The sequence below is a fragment of the Lithobates pipiens genome, unplaced genomic scaffold (assembly GCF_037356315.1).
Source record: "Lithobates pipiens isolate NorthernLeopardFrog02 unplaced genomic scaffold, aLitPip1_a1.2 Scaffold_28, whole genome shotgun sequence".
In the NCBI taxonomy this organism is placed as follows: domain Eukaryota; kingdom Metazoa; phylum Chordata; class Amphibia; order Anura; family Ranidae; genus Lithobates; species Lithobates pipiens.
The window spans coordinates 33446081-33471030 of record NW_027507789.1 but is presented as its reverse complement, the minus strand read 5'-3'; the positions used below and the strand labels follow the sequence as shown (position 1 = coordinate 33471030).

General features: G+C 45.4%; 1 protein-coding gene across 3 annotated transcripts in view; it reads left to right on the top strand.

The window, feature by feature from the left end:
- KIAA1755 (KIAA1755 ortholog) overlaps nt 1–24950 on the top strand; it is a 133891-nt gene that overhangs the window by 86340 nt on the left and 22601 nt on the right. For all 3 annotated transcript variants that reach the window (XM_077459049.1, XM_077459048.1, XM_077459050.1), the window contains exons 13-17: nt 155–1152; nt 6429–6678; nt 8668–8757; nt 9094–9315; nt 23901–24071. In XM_077459049.1, the coding sequence (XP_077315175.1) occupies nt 155–1152; nt 6429–6678; nt 8668–8757; nt 9094–9315; nt 23901–24071 (1731 nt within the window). The remainder of the gene's footprint in view (nt 1–154; nt 1153–6428; nt 6679–8667; nt 8758–9093; nt 9316–23900; nt 24072–24950) is intronic.

Below are 24950 nucleotides of genomic sequence, written 5' to 3'. Positions count from 1 at the left end.
AAATCTGGGTCCCCTAATTTTATTGTTTTCATAGGTCTATTTGTATCTTTGCATCCTTAAAATGTCATCATTTAATTGTGGTCTTCAGATTTTGATTTCCAATGCTTATTCTGTTTAAAGTAGCAAGTATTTTGTTGCCTGTGATTTCTATTAGATCACACAGCTCACTGTGAGTTGCAGCCGTTATGTGGGCCAATTGAAAGTGGCCGAACAAAAACTATGCCAACCAGAATCCCAACAGTGCCTTGAGACCTACTTGCAACGACTGACAGAAGAATTGTCAGATGACAAATTCCAGGAGATGAAAGAGGAAGCCTACAAACTTAGCAGTTGTCGAGGGTTGGTGGTATGGAACGAAACCTGGCTCAGATGTCAAGAGGCAAAGCAACTTGTGGAAGAGACTCTAGAGAAGTGCAGGGATGAACAGGCTGCAATGGCCTTAGGCTGGCATAAGGATACCACTTTGGTCTCTGGAGTTAGTAGTCAAGGAGATGGCACCATAGTGAGCTTTTCAAGTGATGTTGCACATGGGAATCCAAAGGAGACAGAGGAGTTCAGGCCTAGGGGTGGTATGCGATCTGCAGAGTCAACAATTATAAACTGTTGTAGTTTTGGGCTTCATTCTGGCTCTATGGGGCTCTTTCTGAAGGCATCCAGGAGCCATAGGAATGGAAGGACAGCCAGAGAGACTGTAACCTCACAGGGATGCTCCACGATTGATGAGTCTAAGAACAGCAGTGGGTCAGACCCAGAGAACACTGAGCTGATGGTTCAGAACTCAAACAATGAAGCTCTGGAGATTTTACATACTCCCAGCCCCAAACTTTCTAGGTCTGTCCCAGTTCAAAACCCTTCTACAACTCCAGATCATTTCCCGTGGATGTACTATAGAAGAACAAGCAGCGATGACTCAAGTAGCCTCTCTAGGGATGAGAGTGGCAAAGGAGCGAAGCAGTCTGGAAAGCGATGTCATCTTTCCAGGCATGCCAGCTTCTCTACAGGTGATTCAGCCTCTCAGTACTCCAGTGAAAGTTCTTCAGCAGTCTCTCCTTTGTTAGCAATGGAGCCACTTAATCCACGCCTTCCTTGGATGAGAAGAGCTCTGACGGAGTCATCTCGGGACAGTGACTGGACAGCAAAATTCAGCTTTGCGTAAGTGAAAATTTATGAAATTTATGTATATCAGTCAATGATTCCATATTCTGGATAGGCATATTCAATACAGTAGTGCAAAAATTCAAAGATTCAGTTCAAAACCTGGTTAAGGAACATCTAAATTCAAAATATTTTGGATCTGGACGAATTAGGGAATGATTTAAGAAAAAAAAACCCTTGTCATATTTTTTGCACCCCCATTGGTGAGATATTCTATCCATTTATGTACTACAGACACAACTGGAAAGAGGAAATCTCCCCCAAAAACTCCTCTTAAATAGTTGTTGTCAAGCAAGGTTTCCTGTTCAGGTGAAAACTGTAAAACTTTTTTTTTTTATTCCCATATTCTTTTTTATTGAAATTTATGATTTAGAAAAATACAAAACAGAGCAATCTGGGCATACCCTGGCTTTTTTAGTTACAAAAGAAATGTATAAAGGTAAAAAAAACAGAACAAATCCTCGCTTACGCGTGTACTCAGTCCATTGGAAGGGAAGATAAAATGTGCAAGTGATGCCCCATTCACACTATCAGTTTTTCTGCTGAGTTTTTCCTTCAGATTTACCAAAACCATGTAGTGCAAGGGCCTGTCTGATTGCATACAAATTGAAACTCCTAAGGTTTGACCTCATATTATATGGTTTTGGTAAATCTGAAGGAAAAAATCAGCAGAAAAGCTGATATTATGTATGGAGCTTTTCTCAGACGGTGAAATCAATGACGTCTGCTAAGACATCAAACCCTCACACCCAAAATCCTGATTGAGAAGTAGTAAAATCAATCTACCTCACACAATCTCCTCCGTAGGGAGCACTACCTATTATTCTATCCTGTCATGTCAAAGTCTTATAGGTTTCTTCCAAGGCAGCATTTGTGGAATTAGAATTCAGCCATATATCCCAGACTTTGGAGAATTTCTTGGTGCAAACCCTAGAAGCATATGCAAATTAATAAAGCGGGATGGCTGAGTTGACTAAGTGCTTCAAATAGTCATGTATAGGGGCCACTGGAGATTTCCATTTCAGTAGTATGGCTTTTCTAGCATAGAATAGCAGAAGTCCCAGCAGGACTTTCAGTGGCAGCTGATGTAGGGGCCAGCTGATGAACCAAGTCCAATTTACAAATTTCAGTCCTCATGGGGATTGGGATAGTAGTTAACATGCAAAAAAAAAAAGTCGTGTGTTCAGCCCAAAGGGATTGAATCAAGCCAAAAAATATGGGCAAGATCCGCTGGGTAAAACTTTGAATTAATTATAACTTTCTGTGTTGGTGAAAATGGTTACCAGGATCTGGTAAATCTCTCCAGCAAAGACACAGGTTGCATTTAAGAAGTAGCAGGTATTTTAACACGTCTACACTCTAAAGCTACAAATAAAACGTTTTGCATTTAAATATACTTAACCAAATGGTCCATACCAATTGTATGGCAGAACTTCTCTTGTTAGGTACTCATACCTCCCAACTTAGAACTTGAGAATGAGGGACACTTGACGGTGGAGTTAACCTGCGGCGAGCTCTGCGCACCGTGCCAAAAAGTGGGTGTGGCCAGAGTGTTAACAGTAGAAAGAGCTTAAGTGCCCGTTCACACTAACGCGACTTGTCAGGCGATTTAGCCGCCTGACAAGTCGCGCTCCATTCTGTACTATGGAACCGTTCTAATAGGAGCAACTCAAGTCGCTCCGACTTAGAAAAAGGTTCCTGTACTATTTTTGGGGCGACTTCAGGCGACTTGCATTGACTTCTATACAGAAGTCGTTTTGCAAGTCGGCGCTGAAGTCGTGTGCAGGTCGCGTCTGTGAGTCGCGCTGCAAGTCGCGTTGCCCCTGTGTGAACGGGCACTAAGGGGCACGGTAAAACAAAACTCAGAGGGGGTCATTTACTAAAGGCAAATCCACTTCGTACTGCAAGTGCACTTGGAAGTGCAGTCGCTCTAAATCTAAGGGGTAAATCTAAAATTAGTGGAAGCTCTGCTGATTTTATCATCCAATCATGTGCAAGCTAAAATTCCGTTTTTTATTTTCCTTGCATGTCCCCCTCGGATCTACAGCGACTTTACTAAGTGGATTTTCCTTTAGTAAATAACCCCCCAGAATACCTTGTACCTACAAAATATACCTTAATTGCTGTGCCACAAGCAAGAATATCACAGACACATATAAACCTCAGCAAAATCACTAAAACATTTAATAAAAGCTTCCATTACATATGGTTTTGCTCACACTTTGTCTGAGCCGACCTTAAAAAAAGAATGTCATTATATTAGTCAGGGACTGCACAGCATCCAGGAACTATGGAGACAATGAACACTTTGGTGAGAAGTATGTAATGTACAATATAGAGTATATAGGAGTTGGTAAGGCAGAGTGCAGGGGTCGGGGGTGTGTAATGCAATGTGTTTAAGGATCATAAGTATGTAATGCACAGAATGCTGCAGTCCGTGTCGGGTTTAAGAATACATAATGCAGAGTGCAGGGATCCAGGGTATGTAATGCATACAGTGCTGAAGTCAGTAACATGTAATGCACAAAATGAATGGGGACAGGAGTGTGTAACACACAGTAGGATGAGGAGAACAAAATGAAGAGTGTGGGGGTGTGTGTTGTTCAATGCAGGGGTCAGGAGACTGCAAAATCCCCCCTCAAGCAATACTGTCTACCAGCTTTACCCTTTTAGCTAAAATATGTACTCTCTCCCCCTGAAAAAAAGATCCAGCACTAATCTGCATACTCACTTCTCCCAGCACAAATCCTCTCACCTCTTCTAGCATGGACCTTCTGTATCCCAATCCCCTCATCCCCCACCCAAACCCTCTTCAAATTCACCTTCTAGTACAAATTCCCTTCCTCTCTAAATCCCCCCCCCCCCAGATCTACCCTCCCCTCTAATTTCTCCGCCCAGCACAAATCCCTCCCCCTCCACCACATTCCCATTGCAAGCACAAATCCTCTCCCCCTTCCAGTACAACTACCCTTTCTCACAAAATTACCCCCTTTTAGTACAAATACTCTTCTCCCCCCTCCAAATCATGAGTTGCGTTTAGCAGGCAGCATTAAACGCTTAACAGTGTGGATAATTGTTGCCAGGCAAAAAGCATTGTGTCCATGGCATCATGTCCACGGCAAAATTGTTGATGCATAAAAAGCATTGTGTTTGTGGCATAAGGGGGAGTTGTTGGGAAGTGGTAAAAATACATGGCTTTTTTTATCACAACCCCCCACCAAACACAAATGCCAAGGAGGCCTAAAAATTATCAGCACAGTAATATACAAGTACAAATACTGCAGCCATGTCCATGAATGATACAGCCACATCACCTGTACTGTATGATCCTCATGATAATGATGACAATCAGTGATCATCATCATCACAATGATGATCACACAGTGCAGGTGTTGTAGGTTGACTCCTGGCTGTATCAACATGTGCATGTGACTGCAGTGTGATGGCTTACTATATCATTTGTATTTCTTTCCAGCCTGTGCTGCTTATGTGCACCCACCACCACCTGGATCCCTGTGCCAATCCCTTCACTTCACTGATGCCTCACAGATTGCCACTGAATGACTGCCACCTGCCGGTGTCCTGACAAAATACGCAGAATATCGAACCACGTCACTTACGGTTTCTTAAAACCCACAATAATTTTCACTAATTCGTGTTTGGACACAACAGCGGCAACCGAATGCAGTCAGGTAAAGGAACATTTGGGTGTTTTCACAGCACAGCGGCTAACGCGGATGAAGTTGTATCCGCCTTAGAGCCGGCCATATTGTTGGTTAGTGTTGTAGCGGAGTAACAATCTCCGCTCATAATACCATGCACCGGACTGCATTTGGTTGCCGCTCTTGTGTCAAAACACGTATTCCTCATCAAGTGAAATTACTTCATTGTAATCTGCAAATAATAATTTTTTTAAATAAACCGGAAGTGACATGGTTCGATATTCTGCTGAGTTGCCTATTTTGTCCCCCCATCGGATGGTGTCCGGCCCATAATGCGCAGGCGCAGTGCTTGGGCAGTATGGAGGACAAGGAGACTCCAAAAGTCTCCAAAGATGAACGGCACCTGCGCACTGAGTCCAGGATCAAGCCCCACCATCCAAGTGGACATACAGTAGCACTTAGTAAGAGGGCCCCTCGCGGGCTCGCTTCGTTCACTACTCTTCGGCACGGCCTCACTTCGCTCGGCAAATTCTTATTCTAACTCTATGTCCACTTGGATGGTGGGGCTTGAACTTGGACTCAGTGCGCAGGCGCCGTTCATCTTCGGAGACTTTCGGAGTTTCCTTGACCTCCGTACTGCACAAGCGCAGTACAGGGTGGGCACTATCCGACGGGGGACAGTATTCGACACAACACCGGCTACAGTACTGTCATACACTGCCAGCAAACACTTACTGGAGGAGTTCATCCAGCTGCACGCAGAAATATAAACAAAGTTCTCTCTCTGCCACTGCTTCCTGAGTCCTTAAGAAAAAGTGATAATCTGGGGAAATGTATTCTTTTTTGTACTGGACAGGTTAGGAGCCGTGGTGCAGCATTACAAACTGCATGCTATAATTAAGCATTTAGCTGCCGGGCCTCGCTGTTATGTCTGGGACCCGTACAGGAGGACCGGGGGAGGTGGGTACAGAGAGCCGCACTGGAGAGGCTGACAGAGTCCAGGAAGGTGGCGGCTGTCCACCTTCCTACAGCTTCTAAACTTCTGAAAGAGTGGCTGGGGAGTGGAAAGCCAGCTGAGTGTTGGCCCTCTGGAAGGTATGAAGCAAAAGCCCATGTCATGGGGTGGAGCAAGGAGGTCCTAAAGCAGTTTGGAGGAAGGTAGTTTCTCCCTAATGTGTGCCCGCAAAACAGGTAATCAGTTGCTAGGATGCCAGCGGTCCTAGTGACAAATGTCTGCAACTAAAGATTGCAGTGGATGGTGAGCAGGAGAGGCAGAGAGTGCAGGCATGAAGGAATGCTCACTGGGTGAAGTGTATAAGAGCATCTATTGCATCCATTGAAACTCACGCCCACTGAGTGAACCAGCAGTGGCCTCCGGGGCTCCAGCCCAGATCCGTGGGACACCAGGACTTACTTGATACCTCAGGACATTCCCACGGGACAGTTGGGAGGTATGGGTACTGTAGAATGGGAGATGCCATATTTCTATCACCACAGGTATACTCCATCAATATTACATCTCTTTTATGTACTGCCTGTCTTTTGTGATTGTATCTTCTATATCTCAGTAACATGTGAATTTTCATATTTCATATTTTAATGCCTTCCTAGGAAACTCCACAGGATAATGGAAGAGCTGCTTGCCACTGAGCGAGATTACGTATGTTCACTGGGTTACGTTCTTTCTCACTACCTGTGTGAGATGGATCAGCCCGACCTCCCACCAGCCCTACGTGGTCAGCATGCTGCCATCTTTGGGAATTTAGAAAAAATTTATGAGTTCCACAGTCATATCTTTCTCCAGGAGCTTACAAGCTGCAGAAGAGACCCTAGTCATGTGGGACGATGCTTCCTCAAACATGTGAGTGATCTGTTATCTCCCAGAGCCCCATTTTTAGGCATGATTTACAGTGGATAGACAATTTTTTACTTTTTCTGCAAAAATTGACTGTGCTTAAATCCATCCTTCTCTACCACCATCATAAACCCTAAAGATTTGTTTGTTTCCTCTTTACATCCAGACAGAATTTAATCTTACAAAACCTTCACCGAGTGGTTGCTGTGCGAAATTTTTTTTTTAATTTTATTGTTATTTATGTTCACAATTTACATATATAGCCAATTACTTCTATGTAACAGAATGATCTATATGGTATATAGCAGGGTTTCTCAACCAGGGTTCTATGGAACCCAAGGGTTCCTTCGGAGGTTTCTAGTGGTTCCATGAGCAATGAGCAATTTCTGCCTCTCAGATAAGTTCCCACCGACGCTATTGATTTTTTTAGCTGTCTGTAATATCTTGTAATTCTTCCCAGTGACCACAAGTGTAGGGATCATTCATCCCATTGACCATCACACTAATGTATTATGAGTTGCAGATATGGTAATGTTTAGCAGGAATCCCTGAGACTGAAAAGTTATTTCCAGGGTCTGTGTTGAAATGGTTGAGAAAGACTGGTATATAGGGTATATATTTAATTTATTAAAAAACATTCTGCCAATAAATAAAGTGATTCTGTTGCTGATTTGAAGAGGACTTACGCTTTGGAAGCTGTGGCCAAAAATGTCAGCTGTGGAAGCTGTGGCCAAAAAAAGGTACTAGTGGACAGAATTGCCTATGGTCTCCCTGAAGCTGATGTTTTCCATTTACTGCTTTACTGCGCCTTCTTCCACACTGTCCAAGGTGGGGGTAAGGCACTGAATATGGATCTTCTACCAATAGAAAAGAAGTCCTAAGTGGAGCCAAATGGCTTTGGTTTGGGAACCCCTCAATAATAGGGGTCTCCCAAATTCAGTGTTTTATATACAGCTGCACCAGAAAGAGCATGAATCAAATGATCCAAGAATCCAGCATGATTTATTGGTTCAGTAAATGACCACCAAAAGGGCAACAAACAACCAACAGGTCTCAGGAACCCATGAATCTCCCACTTCCTCAAGGCAACAAGACAGACGTAAAAACATGACTTACTAAAATTGTAACTAGATTACCAAACAAATGTATAAAAATCCAAGCGAAATGTTTATCAACTGTCAAACTTATATATTTATGTCTTGTAGCCCTGAGGAAGGGGCAGATCTATCAGCCCCCCCCCCCCCCAAACATGTTGGTTGTTGTCATTTACTGAACAAATAAATCATTGTTTGACTCTTGGATCGTTTTATTTGGTGCTCTTTCTGGTGCTACTGTATCTTGTTCTACACTGAGCCTCTGTGTGCAGACACCATCCTGGTATAGGCAGGGATTTGCTTCCATGTCATATCAGAGCCTCCAGTAAAGAGAACAGTGAGCAGCAAAGTAGCAGGGTGGTGACATCACCAACTCTCACTCCAAATCTCCTTAGACTAGCGTTCGGAGGCAGCAGTGCCTGAGATCTCATACAACAGATATACAGCTTTGAATCTGTATGCACATTTTTAGGAAATGGAGGAGGAGTTCCAGAAAAGGGGACAGTTTTAGGGTACTGCAAAGACACATTAATATTCCATATATATATCTAATATAATATAATCTTCTCTTTTTGATTTCAGAAGACTACCTATGCTTGACTGTCAGCCCCTCCCCTGCCTTGTTGCTCTCTTGCAGAGTAATTTCCCTAGTAGAATCTTCAGAATTGTGCCGCATACCTAGTCCCCTGCTGGAACATTGTGGTTCCACAGTTTCAGATATCTGTTAGAGATTGCAGAGTGGATAATGCCTATAAAATTTTTTACAAAAACAGGAAATACTAGAAAATAGACTTCATGCCAAGTACTATAGGGAGTAAAAAATGATGGTGTCTCTTTTTCTTCTCCTTCTGTAAGAAAAATAATCTGTTCAATTCTTGTAACCTTTTGTATTCTGACATAGAAAGAACAGTTTGGATTGTATGCATTTTACAGCAAGAACAAGCCTCAATCCGACCGACTACTACAAGAGCATGGGGCTGTGTTTTTTAAGGTAAGACCAGAAGAAATAGCTGGATATCAGGGAGGGTGGTAATGTCCTTTTAAAGAAAGATGAGAACACAGTTTTATATATATATATATATATATATATATATATTTATAAAAATAAAAATACAATAATGCATGGCTAATGGCAGGTTAGGAAGGTTCAGAACCTGGCTGTGCTGTCTGTCAGCAGGGCCTGGACCTCAAAACTGACTAAACAGAATCACAACTTCTTCAATAAAACTGCTCATCTCAAAATGATTATCCATGGATCGTAGGTGTAAGTGAATCACTTTTGTACAATTGTTATTATACAACTTAAGTGGTTATTGTCTATTCACAGACAAAGCAGCAGGAACTGGCCGACAAGATGGATCTCTCCTCCTACCTTCTAAAACCCATCCAGCGCATCAGCAAGTACAGCCTGCTCCTGCAGGACATGGAGTGGGAGTGCAAGGGACAGAGCACACGGGAGGGGGAAATGAGGGCTGCGCGGGAAGTCGTGCGATTCCAGCTGCGCCATGGAAATGATCTTCTTGCCATGGATGACATTCAGGACTGTGATGTAAGAGAATGAAAATAAATTAGCCTCTTTGTGTTGTGTTTTGTGACACCAAATTTAAAACAGCATTAAACTTGTGTTGTGTTATAGAAAAACAACATATATAGTACACAACAGCTGAGATGCTATCACTTGGGAGTAGGACTTCTTGATTGTGCTCTTCATATGAGTTTTGTGCACTGCAGTTGGTACACATTGGTACATATGGGGATAGTGAACATGTGATTAGACAGTAAAGGATCAGAAGCAGACTGATGGGATCGTCTCTTTTGCATCTCCCATTATCAGTATTTTCCTTGTCAGTACATGTGAATACAGGACACTAATTGATCTAACGACTGCATTCATTTCTGCTTTTAATCTGCCCAGAGTGCAACTTTAAAGATAATCAGTCATTAATGAGCATTTATAATCATTTAAATCTGATCACACGATCAGACTATGATCTCCATCGGTGAGATTTACACCTTGCTAGCCCCGTTGCCTGGTATGGATTTTAAGGGGAACCCCTACACAGAAAAAATGGCGTGGGGGTCCCCCCAAAGTCCATACCAGACCCTTATCTGAGCACGCAGCCCGGCCGGTCAGGAAAGGGGGTGGGGACGAGCAAGCGCCCCCCACCGCCCCCAAAAGCACCCACCCCTGTACGTTGAGGGCACGCAGCCTGGTAAGGTTCAGGAGGAGGGGGTGGGTCGCTCGCCGGAAAATTTGGAGTCAAGACTTCTTTCAAGTCCGCCGGACTTTTGGGAAGAAAAAGTCCGCCGGAGACCACACACAGTAGAATTGACTCTGGTCCGCCGGACTAAGTCTGCCGGATAGTCCGATCGTGTGTACGCGGCATTACAGGTTATAATAATGCAGTCTTAGCCCTTGTACACACGGTCGGACATTCTGACAACCAAATCTGTTGCATTTTGTCCGACGGATTTTGGCCGAAACTGTAGCATACACACAGTCGGACCAAGTTGTTGGAAAATCCGATTGTACATAACGTGATGACGTTACTTCGTTACGACGGGACTACGTTCAGGATAGTAGCCAATAGCTTTGGTCTAGGAATTTGATCTGAGCATGCGTGGCACTTTGTCCGTCGGAGTAGGCTACAGATCATCGGAGTATGTCCAATCGGACCAGTTTGTCGGAAAATATTTCCAGCAAGTTGGAAAATTTGGTCCGACGGAAACAGTCCGATGCATACCACACACAGTCGGATTATCCGACAAAACGGTCCGATAGGACACATTCCGACAGATTCTCTGACCGTGTGTACAAGGGCTTACATCTCAATGGTTCTTTGATTTTTTTTTTATTTACTTGTATTCTCTCCCTGTCAGAGCAGAGGTGTCAGACCGAATGTCTAGCTTTACTTCCATCTACCTCCCTGTACTCACTGTAATAGCAGACACCAGGGGCAGCCCGGACATTAAGGGCACACACGTGCCACCTCCCTATATGCATAATAGATAGATTCATGCATTGCATGAATCTATCTATGGCTGCCGCTGCAACCCCCTATTCAAGCGTCCAGCCCCTTTTGGGACACTGGTCATCCTAATTACAGCTGAAGGGATTTTTTTAAGCACCTGATTAGAGCCATAGGCTCTAATAGGCTTCAAAAAAGTGGACTCTGAGCGCAGAGCATTGCACTCAGAGTCCACCCAGATGTGTTAGAAAAGCAAATTAATATTTGCTTTTCTAACTCTGAATCGCCTCTCTGCCAATCAGGAAGTGTGGGTCTGTTAGCTGTTTCCCAATTGGCTGAAAGGTTAGGCTATCCTATTAGGCGCCTAGGAGGAGGGGAGGAGGATGCACGGTGGAAGCCACTGTTATCTCAGAAGGACATGAAAGACACTGCAAGATGCCTGTCCCTTTGCCCGATGTGACCACCGATCGGGTAAGTGGACCAGCAAACAGTGGGGGGGGGTTGAGGTTGCTTGCCCCCACCCCTCAAACAAAAAAAAACACTAGCTGCCACTGGCAGACACTCAAAAAACATCTTATAAAAAAGGTGCTGTCAGGATCACATAAAAAATATAAATATAAATAGGGGCTTTGTTAAAGGAGGGAATTGTGGGTTTCTTAAAGAAAAAAAAATTATACTATTGGTCCGATGCTGCATATGTCCCCCGCTGCTTCTAAGACTGAGAACTGAGTGATTAAAGACTGCTGATCGCTCATTTCTCAGCCTTTTGAGAGCAGGGCCGGACTGGCCTACCAGGATACTGGGAGATTTCCCGGTAGGCCTCCTGCCCTGTGGCCACTTTGAGTTACGGCTGCAGTGCTCCTCTTTCCTGTGGATCATGGAGCTGTGTCTGTGTTTGGTGGCGGCGGCGCCGTAACACTGACCCACCCCCTAGACCGGCTTGTGTGATAGTAGATAAAATCAGTGTTCCGCCTATTCCACAAGCCAGTCTAGGGGCGTGACTGTGTTACAGCGCCGCTGCCGAACACAGACACAGCTCCGTGATCCACAGGGGGAGATGTACAGCCCGCCCTGTGTGCCTGGATTGGAGGATCTGCAGAGGGGCTGCCTATAGAGGAAATTAGCTTTCTATATTCCTCCATGCAGCCGCTGAATGCTTGCAGGAGGGAGAGGAGGAGAATCAAGATTTCAGCAGCTGCATGGAGGAATATAGAAAGCTAATTTCCTCTATAGACAGCTCCCCTGCCGATCCTCCTATCCAACTTAATTTACTGCCCCCCCAGTTCTCCTTGTGCTCCTCCCCCCAGTGCGCTCCTCCCCCACCACAGTCTCCAGCCCTGCCACAGTTCTCTCCACACCTGTTCTTTCTGCCCTCCCCCCCACTCTCCAGCTCTCCCCATCCTCCTCTAGCCACCATCCCAGTGCTGTCCACCCCTGTTCTTTCTCCCCCCCCCAATGCTCTCCAGCTCTCCCTATCACTCTCCAGCCCCCACCCAGTGGTCTCCACCCCCCCATTCTCCTCACTCCTGTTCTTTCTGGCTCCCCGGTGCTCTCAAGCTTCACCCATCGCTCTCCAGCCCCCTCCCCCCGTGCTCTCTGCCCCCCGTGCTCTCCACCCCTGTGCTTTCCAGCTCGCCCTCCAGTACTCTTAAGCTCCCCCCAGCACTCTCCGCTCCCCACCCCTGTACTCTCCACTCCCCCTTGCATTTTGCACCCACCCATCTGCTCTCCAACCCCACCAGTGCTCTCCGCCCCCCATAGTGCTCTCCAGTCCCCCGTGCTTTCCACCCCTGTTTTTTCTGGCCCCCACTGGTGCTCTCAAGCTCCCCCCCATTGCTCTCCAATCCCCCCTGCTCTTTGTACCCCCCAGTGCTCTCCAGCCTGCATGCTCTCCACCCCTGTTTTTCTGCCCCCCCCCAGTGCTCTTTGCCACCCCACACTCTTAGACCCCCTCCCAGTGCTCTCAGCCTCCCGTGCTCTCCACCTCTGTTCTTTTTGCCCCCCCCCAGTGCTTTCAAGTCCTCCCCAGTGCTCTCCACTCCCCACCCCTGTGATCCCCGCTCCCCCTGCTCTTTGCCCCCACCAATGTGCTCTCCAACCCCGCCAGTACTCTCTGCTCCCCCTTCTCTCCAGCTCCCACCCAGTGCTCTCCACTTCCCTAGGACCAGAGGACAGGCTGACTGGAGCCGGAAAATGAGGACGGTTGAAGATGCAGGTGGCCAGAGACCACGCCATCTCACAGCAAACAGATCCTCTGGAAGGAGCACCATCCCCATCCAAAACAAGAACAGACCCTGCCTGCTGCTGGCCATCATGGATATCCAGCTGGCACCGTACCGAGCATCAACAACACACCTTCCCACAGACAGAGACTGCAGACAGGGACATGGGGCACAGGAGGGGCTGTAATGATGGGCACAGTGAGGCTGAATTTGTGGGCACAGTGATGCTGCATTCGTGGGCACAGTGATGCTGCATTCATGGGCACAGTGAGACTGCATTCACGGCACAGTAAAGCTGCATTTGATGGGCACAGTGATGCTGCATTGATGGGCACAGTGAGGCTGCATTGATGGGTACAGTGAGGCTGCATTGATGGGCACAGTGAGGCTGCATTGATGAGCACAGTGAGACTGCAATGATGAGCACAGTGAGGCTGAAATAATGGGCACAGTGAGGCTGCAATGGTGGGCACAGTGAGGCCGCATTCATGGGCACAGTGAAACTGCATTCACGGCACAGTAAAGCTGCATTTGATGGGCACAGTGATGCTGTATTGGTGGGCACAGTGAGGCTGCATTGATGGGCACAGTGAGGCTGCATTGACGGGCACAGTGAGGCTGCATTGATGGGCACAGTGAGGCTGCATTTTGTTGGCACTGATGAGGCTGCATTGAGCTCCTGTATCATGTCTGCAGTCTCTGAGGGAGTCTGGAGAGGAGTCAAGAGTGGGAGCACCGTCGGGATGGGGGTCATGGGAGAAGTCAGACATGTGTGGACTGTGGAGAGGACACTATAGGATAAAACCACTGAGCTGCCGAGCTGGAGCCGACTGACTGAGCCCTGCATGGTGTACCTGAGAGGAGGTCAGTGATAGCGCGCTAGGCCAGTCTGAGGGGGTCACTCATGTAAGAGGGGAGTAAATACGATAATGTAAGGGGGCACTGATATAAATATATCAGTAACCCACCCCTCCTTACCTTAGTGTATTCTTTCTGCGGAAGGTGACCCCCCCCATGTTTTGAATTCCTGGGGTCCCCCTTGATCATTGACCACTTTTAACTGGAATTTGCTTTTATATATATATATATATATATATATATATATATATATATATATATATATATATATATATATATAATATATATATATATATCTGTCTAATCTATATGTAATACACTCTTCAAATGTGCTTTAAAATTTATGGTTTTCCCTTTTATGAACAAGAAAATAATGACGTTATTATGTTGCGCTTTAATAATGCTATAGGGCTGGTATGAAATTTTTTACAGGGCTGGATTTTATTCCCAGTCCAGCCCTGGTCACTTTATTATTTATTATTATTAATATATTATTATTTATTAATTTTTAAGTTTGTCAATTTATGCACTGTAAAATATGAGGTAATATTGTCACCTTATTATTCAGTTTAATCTATTGATACACAACTATTTAGTTGGTATAAGGATCCACTTCTTTAATATTTAGTATCAGGTCATACCCTTAATTCCATAGGAGAAGCAAGCACTGTTTCATTTACTTTCATTCATTTACCCTACCTCTGCGGGGATAATTTTGGATAGCAGCGGCCCATATATACAGGTTAATTTAATTCCAAGGCACGAATGTCTCACCAAACAAATCGGACACCTAACTGACACGTTTGACACTTTTTGGGGACCAGTGACAATAATTCCCCATACACATGACAACAAAATCCATCAATTTTTTTTCCAACTGATTTTGTGCCAAACTTGTCTTGCATACACACGGCCGAACAAAGTTGTCGGGAAATCTGATCATTCCTATCGAGGTGACGCACAACACGTCAGCACTATAAATGGGCCAGTAGCCAATAGCTGTGGTCTCTTAATTTATTCTGAGCATGAGTGGCACTTTGTCCATCGGAATTGTCTACAAACGATCAGAATTTAAACGATCCGATTTTGTTTTCGGAAAATTTAAGATCCTGCACTCAAACTTTGTGTGTCTGAACTTCCGATGGAAAAAGTCCGCTGGAGCCCACACACGATCGGATTTTCTGACAACGCGATCCGACCGCACATTTTCCGTCGGAAATTCCGACTGTGTGTACAGGGCATAATACAGTAATCAGTGCTAAAAAAATACACACTATTACTGTACTAATAACACTGGCAGGGAAGGGGTTAACATCGGGGTGATCAAAGGGTCTAGAGCGTCCCTAGGGGTTGCTTTCTAACTGTGGGGGGGATGCTGTACCTGGAGGTAGACAGAGATCTGTTTTTCTGCTTAGTAGAAACATAAAATCTCCATCTTCCGCTCTCACAGAACGATGATCTGCTTTGGCTACATAGGCAGACCGCTTGTTCTGCCTCTCCAGAGAACAATCGGCGGGTCCCAGGCGGATATCGCGTCTGCCAGAAACGCTGATAGGCTCTCGCTGTGTCCAATCACAGTGGGAGCGGGTCGCGTGTGCCCAAGACCCTGTTCACAAAATCACGTACCTGTACGTGATTTCGTGCAAGAGGGCCGCTCCGTTGCAGTACGCGGGAAAATAAGCCTGATTGTCTCAATAGATAATTGACATCTTTGAGTAGAAGGTTACATAGGATCTGCTCCTTCCATCCCCTTGAAAGATGGAAGCAGATAGGTGACAGACAGGTTTTAAATTCCCAGTGAAATGTAGCGAGGAAGATGTAATATCAGCAGCATCAAAGCATTTATGGCTATTAGAGGTAAAGTGGATTACCAGTGCGCGAGAGGGGACATAAGGGAGAGCGAGACATATTGAGCAGCAAGAGTAACTGCTCGGAACGCAGCAGAGGGAGACAAGAGGAGGAGTGAGATTAATCACATACACGCAGGAATGGACTGGGGCACAGCGAAGATATCACATGGGGACAGAGACAGAGTACAGAATTATCTAGAAGCTGCTGGAGAAGAGCATCATTTACAATATGGACAAATCCCAGGCGAGGAGAGCGGAACAACAGGGGTCAACAGGGGGTAACCAGGCTAGTGATGTTAGTACAAACAGCTCTGAGATTATCCTGTCCCCTGACAAGCACAACCACATGCTGCAAGAATAGGACACCTGTCCTGGATGTATTTCCTGTCACCGCTTTCATGTCACCTGTCATCGAAAACCCAACATCAGCATCTTCACCGGTTGAATAGACGTAGCGTGAAGTGACCTCTTTGCGCGTAACATACCGCCAGACCGGCCCTGTGCAATGATCTCCCAAGTGCAGGTTTCTGGCTTTAGAATTTATTAATATTTAAAAACTAAAAGCTGAATTCCAGGAAAATAGTTGAATACACAGTGGAAAGATGGGAACCGTCTCAGAAAAAAAAATGTCATTCCCTTTAGTCGAGTTTTATACACCTATGCAAGACAGCCAAGCCAGGTCCTGGACCTTCACTGCAGTTAAAGCAGGAGTAAACCCACTGGCGTTTTTTTTTCTTTTTCAGCCCTGCAAGGGAAAAGTCATAATGAGCTAGTATGCACCGCATACTAGCTCATTATGAAATACTTACCTTAGAACGAAGCCCCGACATCTCCCCCAATCCATGCAGAGGGAGCTGACATGTTCCCTCGGCGTGTCTTCCGGGTATTGCGGCTCCGGTGCTGTGAGGCATGCGCGCGGGAGATTTCTTTCCGGCAGGGTCTGGCGTCTGCAGGACTTTCAGCTGAGAATCCCCTGTGCGCATGCGCCGCTGCAGTCAGCGGCGCAATGCGAGAGGAATATCTCCTAAACCGTACAGGTTTAGGAGATTTTTTTAAAATAAAAGTTATAAAAAAGACTATACAACCGCTTTAAGCAGTTCATCTCAGTCCAGGGCACAACCTCTTCAGCCTGCTGATTGGACAATGAAAGGACAGCAGCATGCTAATGAGTCATCATTGCACCCACTCTGCTCCCTGCTACTGTAAGCATGTTCGCAGCGTTAAAGGCTAATTCCACCTTTCACAACATGTTTCATGCTACACCCATATTTACTAAGTAACATGGTGCCATTCCCCAGCCCCCCCAACCCTAAACCTATACCCCCCTCAGACTTACCTGAATCCCAGCAGGCTTCTGCCTAGGCTGGCCATACATTATACAATCCCTCTTGTACAATTTTCCTTTATGCCGCGTACACACGACCAGACTTTTTGACAGCAAAGGTCCGACGGAACGAGTCCATCGGACAATTCGAACGTATGTGGGCTCCATCGGACCTTTGCTTGCCAAAAATCCGGCGGACTTTAGAAATAGAACATGTTTTAAATTTTCCCACTGGAACTCCGCCGGACCGAGAAATCCGTTCGTGCTAGTCCAACAGAAAAAAAAAACGGATGCGAGGGCAGCTATTGGCTACTGGCTATGAACTTCTATATTCTAGTCTGGTCGTACATCATCGTGTTCGAATCCGTCAGACTTTGGTGTGATTGTGTGTGGCCAAGTCCGTTCATTCGGAAAGTCCATCGGAACTCCGCCGAAGGTCGTGTGTACGCCGCATTAGATTTACCAAAACCATATAATATGAGGTCCAACCTAAAAACTTTCAATTTGTTTGCAATCAGGCAGGCCCTTGCACTACATAGGTAAAGGTGAATCTAAAGAAAATTGTATATTGTATGGCCATCTTAAAGTGTTACTGGGTTTACAACAGTAAAATCATGGTGTATATGCAGTAAAGCATGCTTGTTATACTCACTGTGGAACCAAAGGGGTTAATCCCCTGCATTGTGTAAAAAAGGTGTTTGGTCCTGTATGTATGACAGAGTTAGTGGAGTCAGGCTGCACATGCTCAGTTTGGTGTTTATTGCTAGAGAGTTTTTTTTTTCTTTTGAGAGTGCATGTGATCAGCACTTTTCAGACAGAGGGTCAGGGGTCCTCGATCCTGATGGGACAGCTCAGTGCAGTATGAAAACTCCTCCTACAAGCTTAACCAGGTACTGATAGAAGTCACTAGACTGCTATATACTGCTGATGATAAAAGCTGTCTAGTAGTTTATATGTACTAAAGCTATTGCATGTCCATATTCTTTGTACTGTGGGAGACCAGATAGAGTGAATGCAGGGTCCTGGGTTTAGTAACACTTTAAATGCCATTAATTTAAAGTTGGTAAACTTGTGCATGTACAGCCACCTTTTCCATTTACAGATATCTGTGAATGGAGAGACTACAAATCCCATCAGCCACTGCAGCAGAGGGACAGCACAAGTGTGGTGAGGTCACTGCACTCGTAATCTATTGGTACATCCTCCAGCTCCATAAGTGATGTCTGTACCGTAATACTGACCTCAGGCTGGAGGAATAGTCTGCAGGAGTATTTGGATTGTGAAGTTGTATCAAGTGTTAACTCAACCACAACTAAAGTTGTAATTGAACTTTAGGGGCTGTAGCCATAGAGGGATCCTCAAGCCAGCCTGCCCACAGCTTAGTGAATTTTTTTGGACAACTTCTTGTGACACTAGCGAATCAATATTCACTATCGATTTCCGGCTTCTTATCCCAGCCAATCAGCACAGGAGGCAGATCTAAAGAAGACTGGGTTAGCCGGGAGGAGATGCCGGGGAAGCCACTGTGACCCTGGAGGGATTATTGCAGACCTGGGGGGGGGGGGGTTGTTTGCTGCCCCCCCCCCCCCAAAAAAAAATGTTAGCATCAGCCACCACTGCTTCTGTTACTGTAAGTGTATTGTTTCCTGGCTTTTTGGCTAAGATTAATTGTAGTATCTGTTCTTATCAGTGACCAGTATGGGTACTATGCCATTTTTCCTGCCTTATGATGGGGATGATTGGCTCTATAGTACCACTGCAGGAGTGATGGGGGTTCTGAAGGCTGATACCTGCTGGAACAGAAACCGGGGCTTCCACAGGCAGTTGGGGCATGGGAGTAATTCCCCCAGAAAAAATGGATGGGCCCAGTTCCTCCTGATTTGAATGGATCTACCTTGTCTGGCCATGGACTGGAAGGGCAGAGAGTCTGCGGTGCCTTTGCCCCCGGGGGGTGGTTGCCCTAGGTGTGAACCAGCACAAACTCACAGCACTACTTTTTTCTGTACTGATCCTTTTATGGTTAAGTCCTGGGCAATTTCTGTTACCAGTCCTCAGGGCCCGGCCAGTGCACATTGCACAGCCACTTATTTATTCTTCCTCCACTGTTTTGTCACTTTCAGTTTTGCGTGTGTTTTTTTCGCACTAGGATTGGGGGTGTGAGTCCTCGGGCTTGCCCTGAAGTCCAGGGAGAGGATGTGTGGCCCTCAGGCTCCTTCCTCCTCTGGGGGTTCTATCTGCGGGAGAGCCCCTCAACCTACTTGGTGGTCGGCTTCTGCTCTCCATGAAGAGAGGGGTCTGCCAGACCTTCTGGCTAGACAGACCATGTGGAACTCTATCTGAGCCTTGCGCCCCAGGGGATCAGGGAGAGGTTATACCCTTTTGGGGGGGTGGACAAAGCACACTCTTAAGTGAACTTTTTAGTGTGCGTGTGTTTCACATGCACGTATTCTGTTCACTTAATGGTTTTTCTGTTTTTGGTTTTTAAGCACCACCATGGATCAAAAAAAAAAAAAACTTCTGTTACTGTAAGTGGCTTGGTAGAAAGGTAGAGTAGAGTTCACAAGGTGCTTCCAAAAATTATTAGCGGCAAGAGAGGGCCTTTTCCAATGTAACATAATAGCTTTTCTAGCATAAAACAGTAGGAGGATCAGGAGTGTCCGTTCCACATAGTAAGGACCAGACCTTCCACCAAGAGTGGAGGGCCACCCTGAAAAAAAAATACATTAAAAATTAGAAAAAAAATCATAAAAAAAAAATGAATTTTTTTTTTTAACTTACCAGAAATGCCTGTTGCTAGGCACATCATTCTAATCTGCCTCTTCCTCCTCCGCGGAGATCTTCTTTCTTCTCTCATCGTTGCATTGTCTTCTGGGTAATGGGTTGTGCTGTGTTCTGGGAACTGTGTGTGTCCCAGAACACAGCGCGTCCCATTCACAAAGCGCTGCGCGACTCGCGCATGCACAGTAGGAAGCGGCCAGTGAAGCCGCAAGGCTCCACTGCCTGTTTCCCTTAGCCAAAATGGCGGCGCCGGGACCTGAGACCGAGGGACGGGTCAGCCTCGGGCGGCCGACATCGCGGGCGCCCTGGACAGGTAAGTGTGCTTATTAAAAGTCAGCAGCTACAATGTTTGCAGCTGCTGACTTTTATTTTTATTTTTTTTAAAACCGGCCCTCCTCTTTAGCAGGCAACATTCACAACGTTATGCCAATATTGAGTGATAGCTGGACAAATCCAGAAGATATGTAAAAAGTCCCCCACAGAGTGATCGCACCGCCAGCAGGAGGAAGAGTTTGCTGGGCTAAGCTTATGGAGCTTGTGTGGTGTAAAATTAGCAAGTTGTGCAATTTTACATTGAATTAGGCAGTCCCTAATGGAGAAGAGTTGTGTGAATGACCTCTCCCAGATCTCTTTTGAGTCCTCCCGATCCAGTTGAGGGACATTCGTCTGGTGTTGTCATTTTCAGGTCCTCCTGCAAAGGTGCCTAACTAAGGTGACCGTCTTTTCTGCCTATCCCTTGATCCGCCCTGGTTGCCACACATCTCCAGGTTCCCATGCCGTGCCTTGGGCCGTTCATCTGAGCTTTTATGCAATTGTCCTCCTGGGAGTCACTGCTGAAGAAGCTAGAAGGAGAGGGAGCAGAAACGAGGGGCAATGAACCTTGGAATCAGACATTCAGATTCCATTCCAATTTTTACAAATGACAAAGTACACTATTGAATGGTCATTTAAACTTAGAACGTGCTAAGTGGTGGCGGGTTCTCTTTATAGGATACATTACTGCATTGATGTTGCTGTCTACCTGGAATTCAGCTTTAATAAGCCATTAGGATTTACAGCTAATTAGCACAGTATGACTTAAGGCAAGCAATTAAGATAAACCTAGACCCCCTAATTAGTGGATTTCTAAGAACATATCAAAAATAAAAAAAACATCAGCATATAATTAATGATCATAAATAAAATAAACGAAACTAGAATAAACTAAACTACCCTAATACACCCAAGCACAAACACCCTTTGCATGAACATGAGTGCCTGGGACCATGCAATGTAAATTTTGGGCGTATTTCCCTACTGCTGGGGCCTACAGCAACCCATAAAAAATCTATGTCTGTGTGCAGGTATACACTAGTACTTGTATCAAACAGAACATGCATATGGACCTACACCCACCCATAAAACTCAATGGCTGTATATAGCTTTATGCTGATTATTAATATCATTATTCAGGATTTATATAGCGCCAACGGTTTACGCAGCGCTTTACAATGTAGAGGGGGGACAGCACAATTACAGTACACTACAGAAGGGACAGGAGGGCCCTGCTCGTAGAGCTTACATTCTAAAGGGTGGTGATACTTGCATAGGCCCACACACGCTTACAGCTTGTATCCAGAGTCGTACATCCGTATGCGTATGCTTGTTTACGCAAAAACCTGCAAATACCTATGTAAAGCTGCATAGAGCCATTGATTCCTATGGATGGCTGTACTCAGCTATTAACTTCTGTGACTCCCAGGCAGAGAAATATCCTCGATTTTCTGTTTTGTTATGCAGATTTCACCTAAGCAGCTTGACAAGTCAAAATTCTCCACTCACTAGGGTTGCCACCTTTTCTTCAAGTCAAACCCGAACACTTTAGCGGCACACAGCAATTTCTTTTTTAAATATTATAAACTATATATATATATATATATATATATATATATATATTGTTATTAAATAACATTTCTAATGATATGTAATTAATAACAAGGGCCCCCTTTACATCAGAGTCTGCAGAGCTCCCCTTTTAACATCTGAACTCGTAGTGTTCCTTTTCACTGTAAGGGGGGACTCTGCAGACTCCGATGATAAGGAGAACTCTGGGGACTCTGACATAAGGGATCCTCGGGGAACCCGGATTTAAGGAGGAACACTGAGAACTCTGATGTATGGAGAGGAAACACTGTGGCCTCTGGTGTAAAGGGGAAATCTGATGTAAGGGGTGCTCTGAGAACCCTGATATACCTCAGTGTACTCTCTCAGAGGCAGGAGAGAGAAGGGGGAGACTTCAGTCACAGACTGGGGTGGATGGTGAGCTCACTCACCCCTTGGTATTCAGCACCTCTCATCCAGATGTATGTGAGGCTACTGGACTTCAAGTTTCCAGCCCCCACTTTCCTTTTCTGAAGTACAGTGCCCGGGATTGGAGTGTGGGCAGACACAGAGGGGTAGAGGGTGGGTGGGGGGGGGGGGGGGAGAGGTGCAGATCGAGCCCTCTCTCCTCTCCCGTCTGTGTGTGTGTTGGGGGGGTTGTTAGTGCTGGCTTCGGGCAGCGTGAAAGAATGTAAAAGTAACTCTCAGCTTAGACAACTCTAGCCAGCAACCCTGCTGGGTAGCCATAGTCCAGTCTGAATAATGTGTCCGGGTTTCATGCAGTCTGAAACCCGGACGCATGGTTCCAAACCCAAACTGTCCGGGTGAATCCTGGACAGGTGGCAACCCTACCATTCACCCCTTTTACTGCCCTCTCAGAAATGCTAAACTCCTGGCTGCCAATCTGCCCCGATGGCTTTAAAGTGTTACTAAACCCACAACAGTAAAATCAGTCTGTATTTGCAGTAAAGCAGGTTTGTTATACTCACTGTGGAACCTAAGGAGTTAATCCTCTGCTTTGTGTAAAAAGGCTGTTTGATCCTGTCTTCTCTGATCCCCCCTTCTTCCACTGTCCCCAATCCATCTCCTGATGAGACAGTGCATTTGTAGTTACTCTGCACATGCTCAGTTTGGTGTGTATCGCTAGAGAGGTTTTTTTTTCTTAGGAGGGTGCATGTGATCAGCACAGGGCCAATCAGCACTGTCCGGACAGAGGGTCAGGGGTCCTGCAGCCTCATAGGACAGTAAGGGTAGAATGAAAACTCCTCCTACAAGATTTGGTCTGCTGGACACTGATAAAAGTGACTGCTTAATACTGCTGATGAAAAAAGGTATTTAGCATTTTATATTTACTGAAACGATTGCATTTTCATGTTCTGTGTACCGTGGAAGAGCAGATATAGGGAATGCAGGATCCTGGGTTTGGTGACTCTTTAACTAAGGCTTGAGTCAATAACAAGTAAGAACAAGTGAACAAATAAGAACTTTCATCTTTTCTCTGACTTCCCTGCTCTGCTTACTTTTTTGGGGGGTCAATGACATAGAAGTATTAGACCAGAGGATCAAAATAACAGCCAGGCAACTAGCAATTTCAGAAGGCCAGAAATGGTATTTCTAGATTTACCTTAATGCAATATCACCAACCTCATCTGCAGATATTGCCCAAATTGCCCCCTGCGCTACTCCCAGGACCTCCTGCTTTCTAGCTCCCTTGTTACCTCCTCTCATGCTCGCCTTCAGGACTTCTCCAGAGCCTCTCCCATCCTCTGGAACTCCCTGCCCCGGTATATCCGATCAGCCCCTAACCTGCCCACTTTTAGGAGATCCGTGAAAACCCACTTATTCAGGGAAGCCTATCCCACACCCAACAACTGCCCCCGAGCCACCTCCATCAAATCATTCCCTGCATCTAATACCTTTTGTACCACCACCATCTCCCTTTAGAATGTAAGCTCTACGAGCCGGGCCCTCCTGTCCCTTCTGTATTGTACCATCCCCCCCTCTACATTGTAAAGCGCTGCGTAAACGTTTGACGCTATATAAATCGTGTATAAAAAAATGAATAATAATAATAATAATGCTAATGTGTCATGCTCAGGTCCAATGAAAGGATCATTGTGAAAGGTTTTTATTTCAGAGATTATCTTTTTTTCTTTGCAAAGTAGAGCAGGTGAAAGACGCTGACATACTTTTTTAACCTGGTTTCACTATATTTATCCCCTTTTTAATGCCCTTGTGGTTTTTTTTTGTTACGCTCACGTCTATTTTTATAGGTTAACCTGAAGGAACAAGGCCGACTGCTATGCCAAGGGGAGTTTGTGATCTCCTACAGGAAGAGAAAGTGCCTGAGGAGGGTGTTCCTCTTTGAAGACCTGATTCTGTTCAGTAAAACAAAAAAAGCCGCCTCGGGAAAGGAAATCTATGTGTACAAACAGTCCTTTAAGGTAATCCAATGGTTTCTTGTAGCTATTGATAAGAGTATTCTCTAAGGCAGGCCGTACATTATATGATTTTCTTTCCTTCAACTACAGGTGGAAGGAAAGAACATTACTCAATTCCTCCATTATCACAGCCCTTGTTGATGGGGGAATCCCTCCCGCAGTGCTATTCTATTCTGACAGCAGGAGGTTTCCAGCCGTCAGAATGCAATGATCACTGCCAGTGGCTATAGACACCAGCTGTGATCGCACGGCAAAACAAACAGGCTGGTTGTACTGAAGTCGATCGATAGACTTCAGTACAACCAGTCTGCCTAGTTTGATTGAAATTTGGCTGGTTTAGCAGGAAGGAACTGAGAGCTTGAGCAAGCAGCTGAGAAGCGCAGAAAAAATCTCAAATTCCTGCCGCTACTATCCTCACCAACTTTTATCGTCTGTGGTGGATCACTTTTTAGAGCTTTACATAGTTACATAGTAGGTGATGTTGAAAAAAGACACAAATCCATAAAGTCCAACCTATGTGTGTGATTATAGGTCAGTATTACATTGTATATCTCTGTATGTTTTGTCGTTCAGGTGGTTATCTAATAGTTTCTTGGAACTATCAATATGCCCCGCTGAGACCACCGCCTGTGGAAGGGAATTCCACATCCTTGCCGCTCTTACAGTAAAGAACCCTCTATGTAGTTTAACCACTTACAGACCGGACCATTTTGCTGGTCAAAGACCAGACCACTTTTTGCGATTCGGCACTGCGTCGCTTTAACTGACAATTGCGCAGTCTTGCGACATGGCTCCCAAACAAAATTTACGTCCTTTTTGTCCTACAAATAGAGCTTTCTTTTGGTGGTATTTGATCACCTCTGCGGTTTTTATTTTTTACGC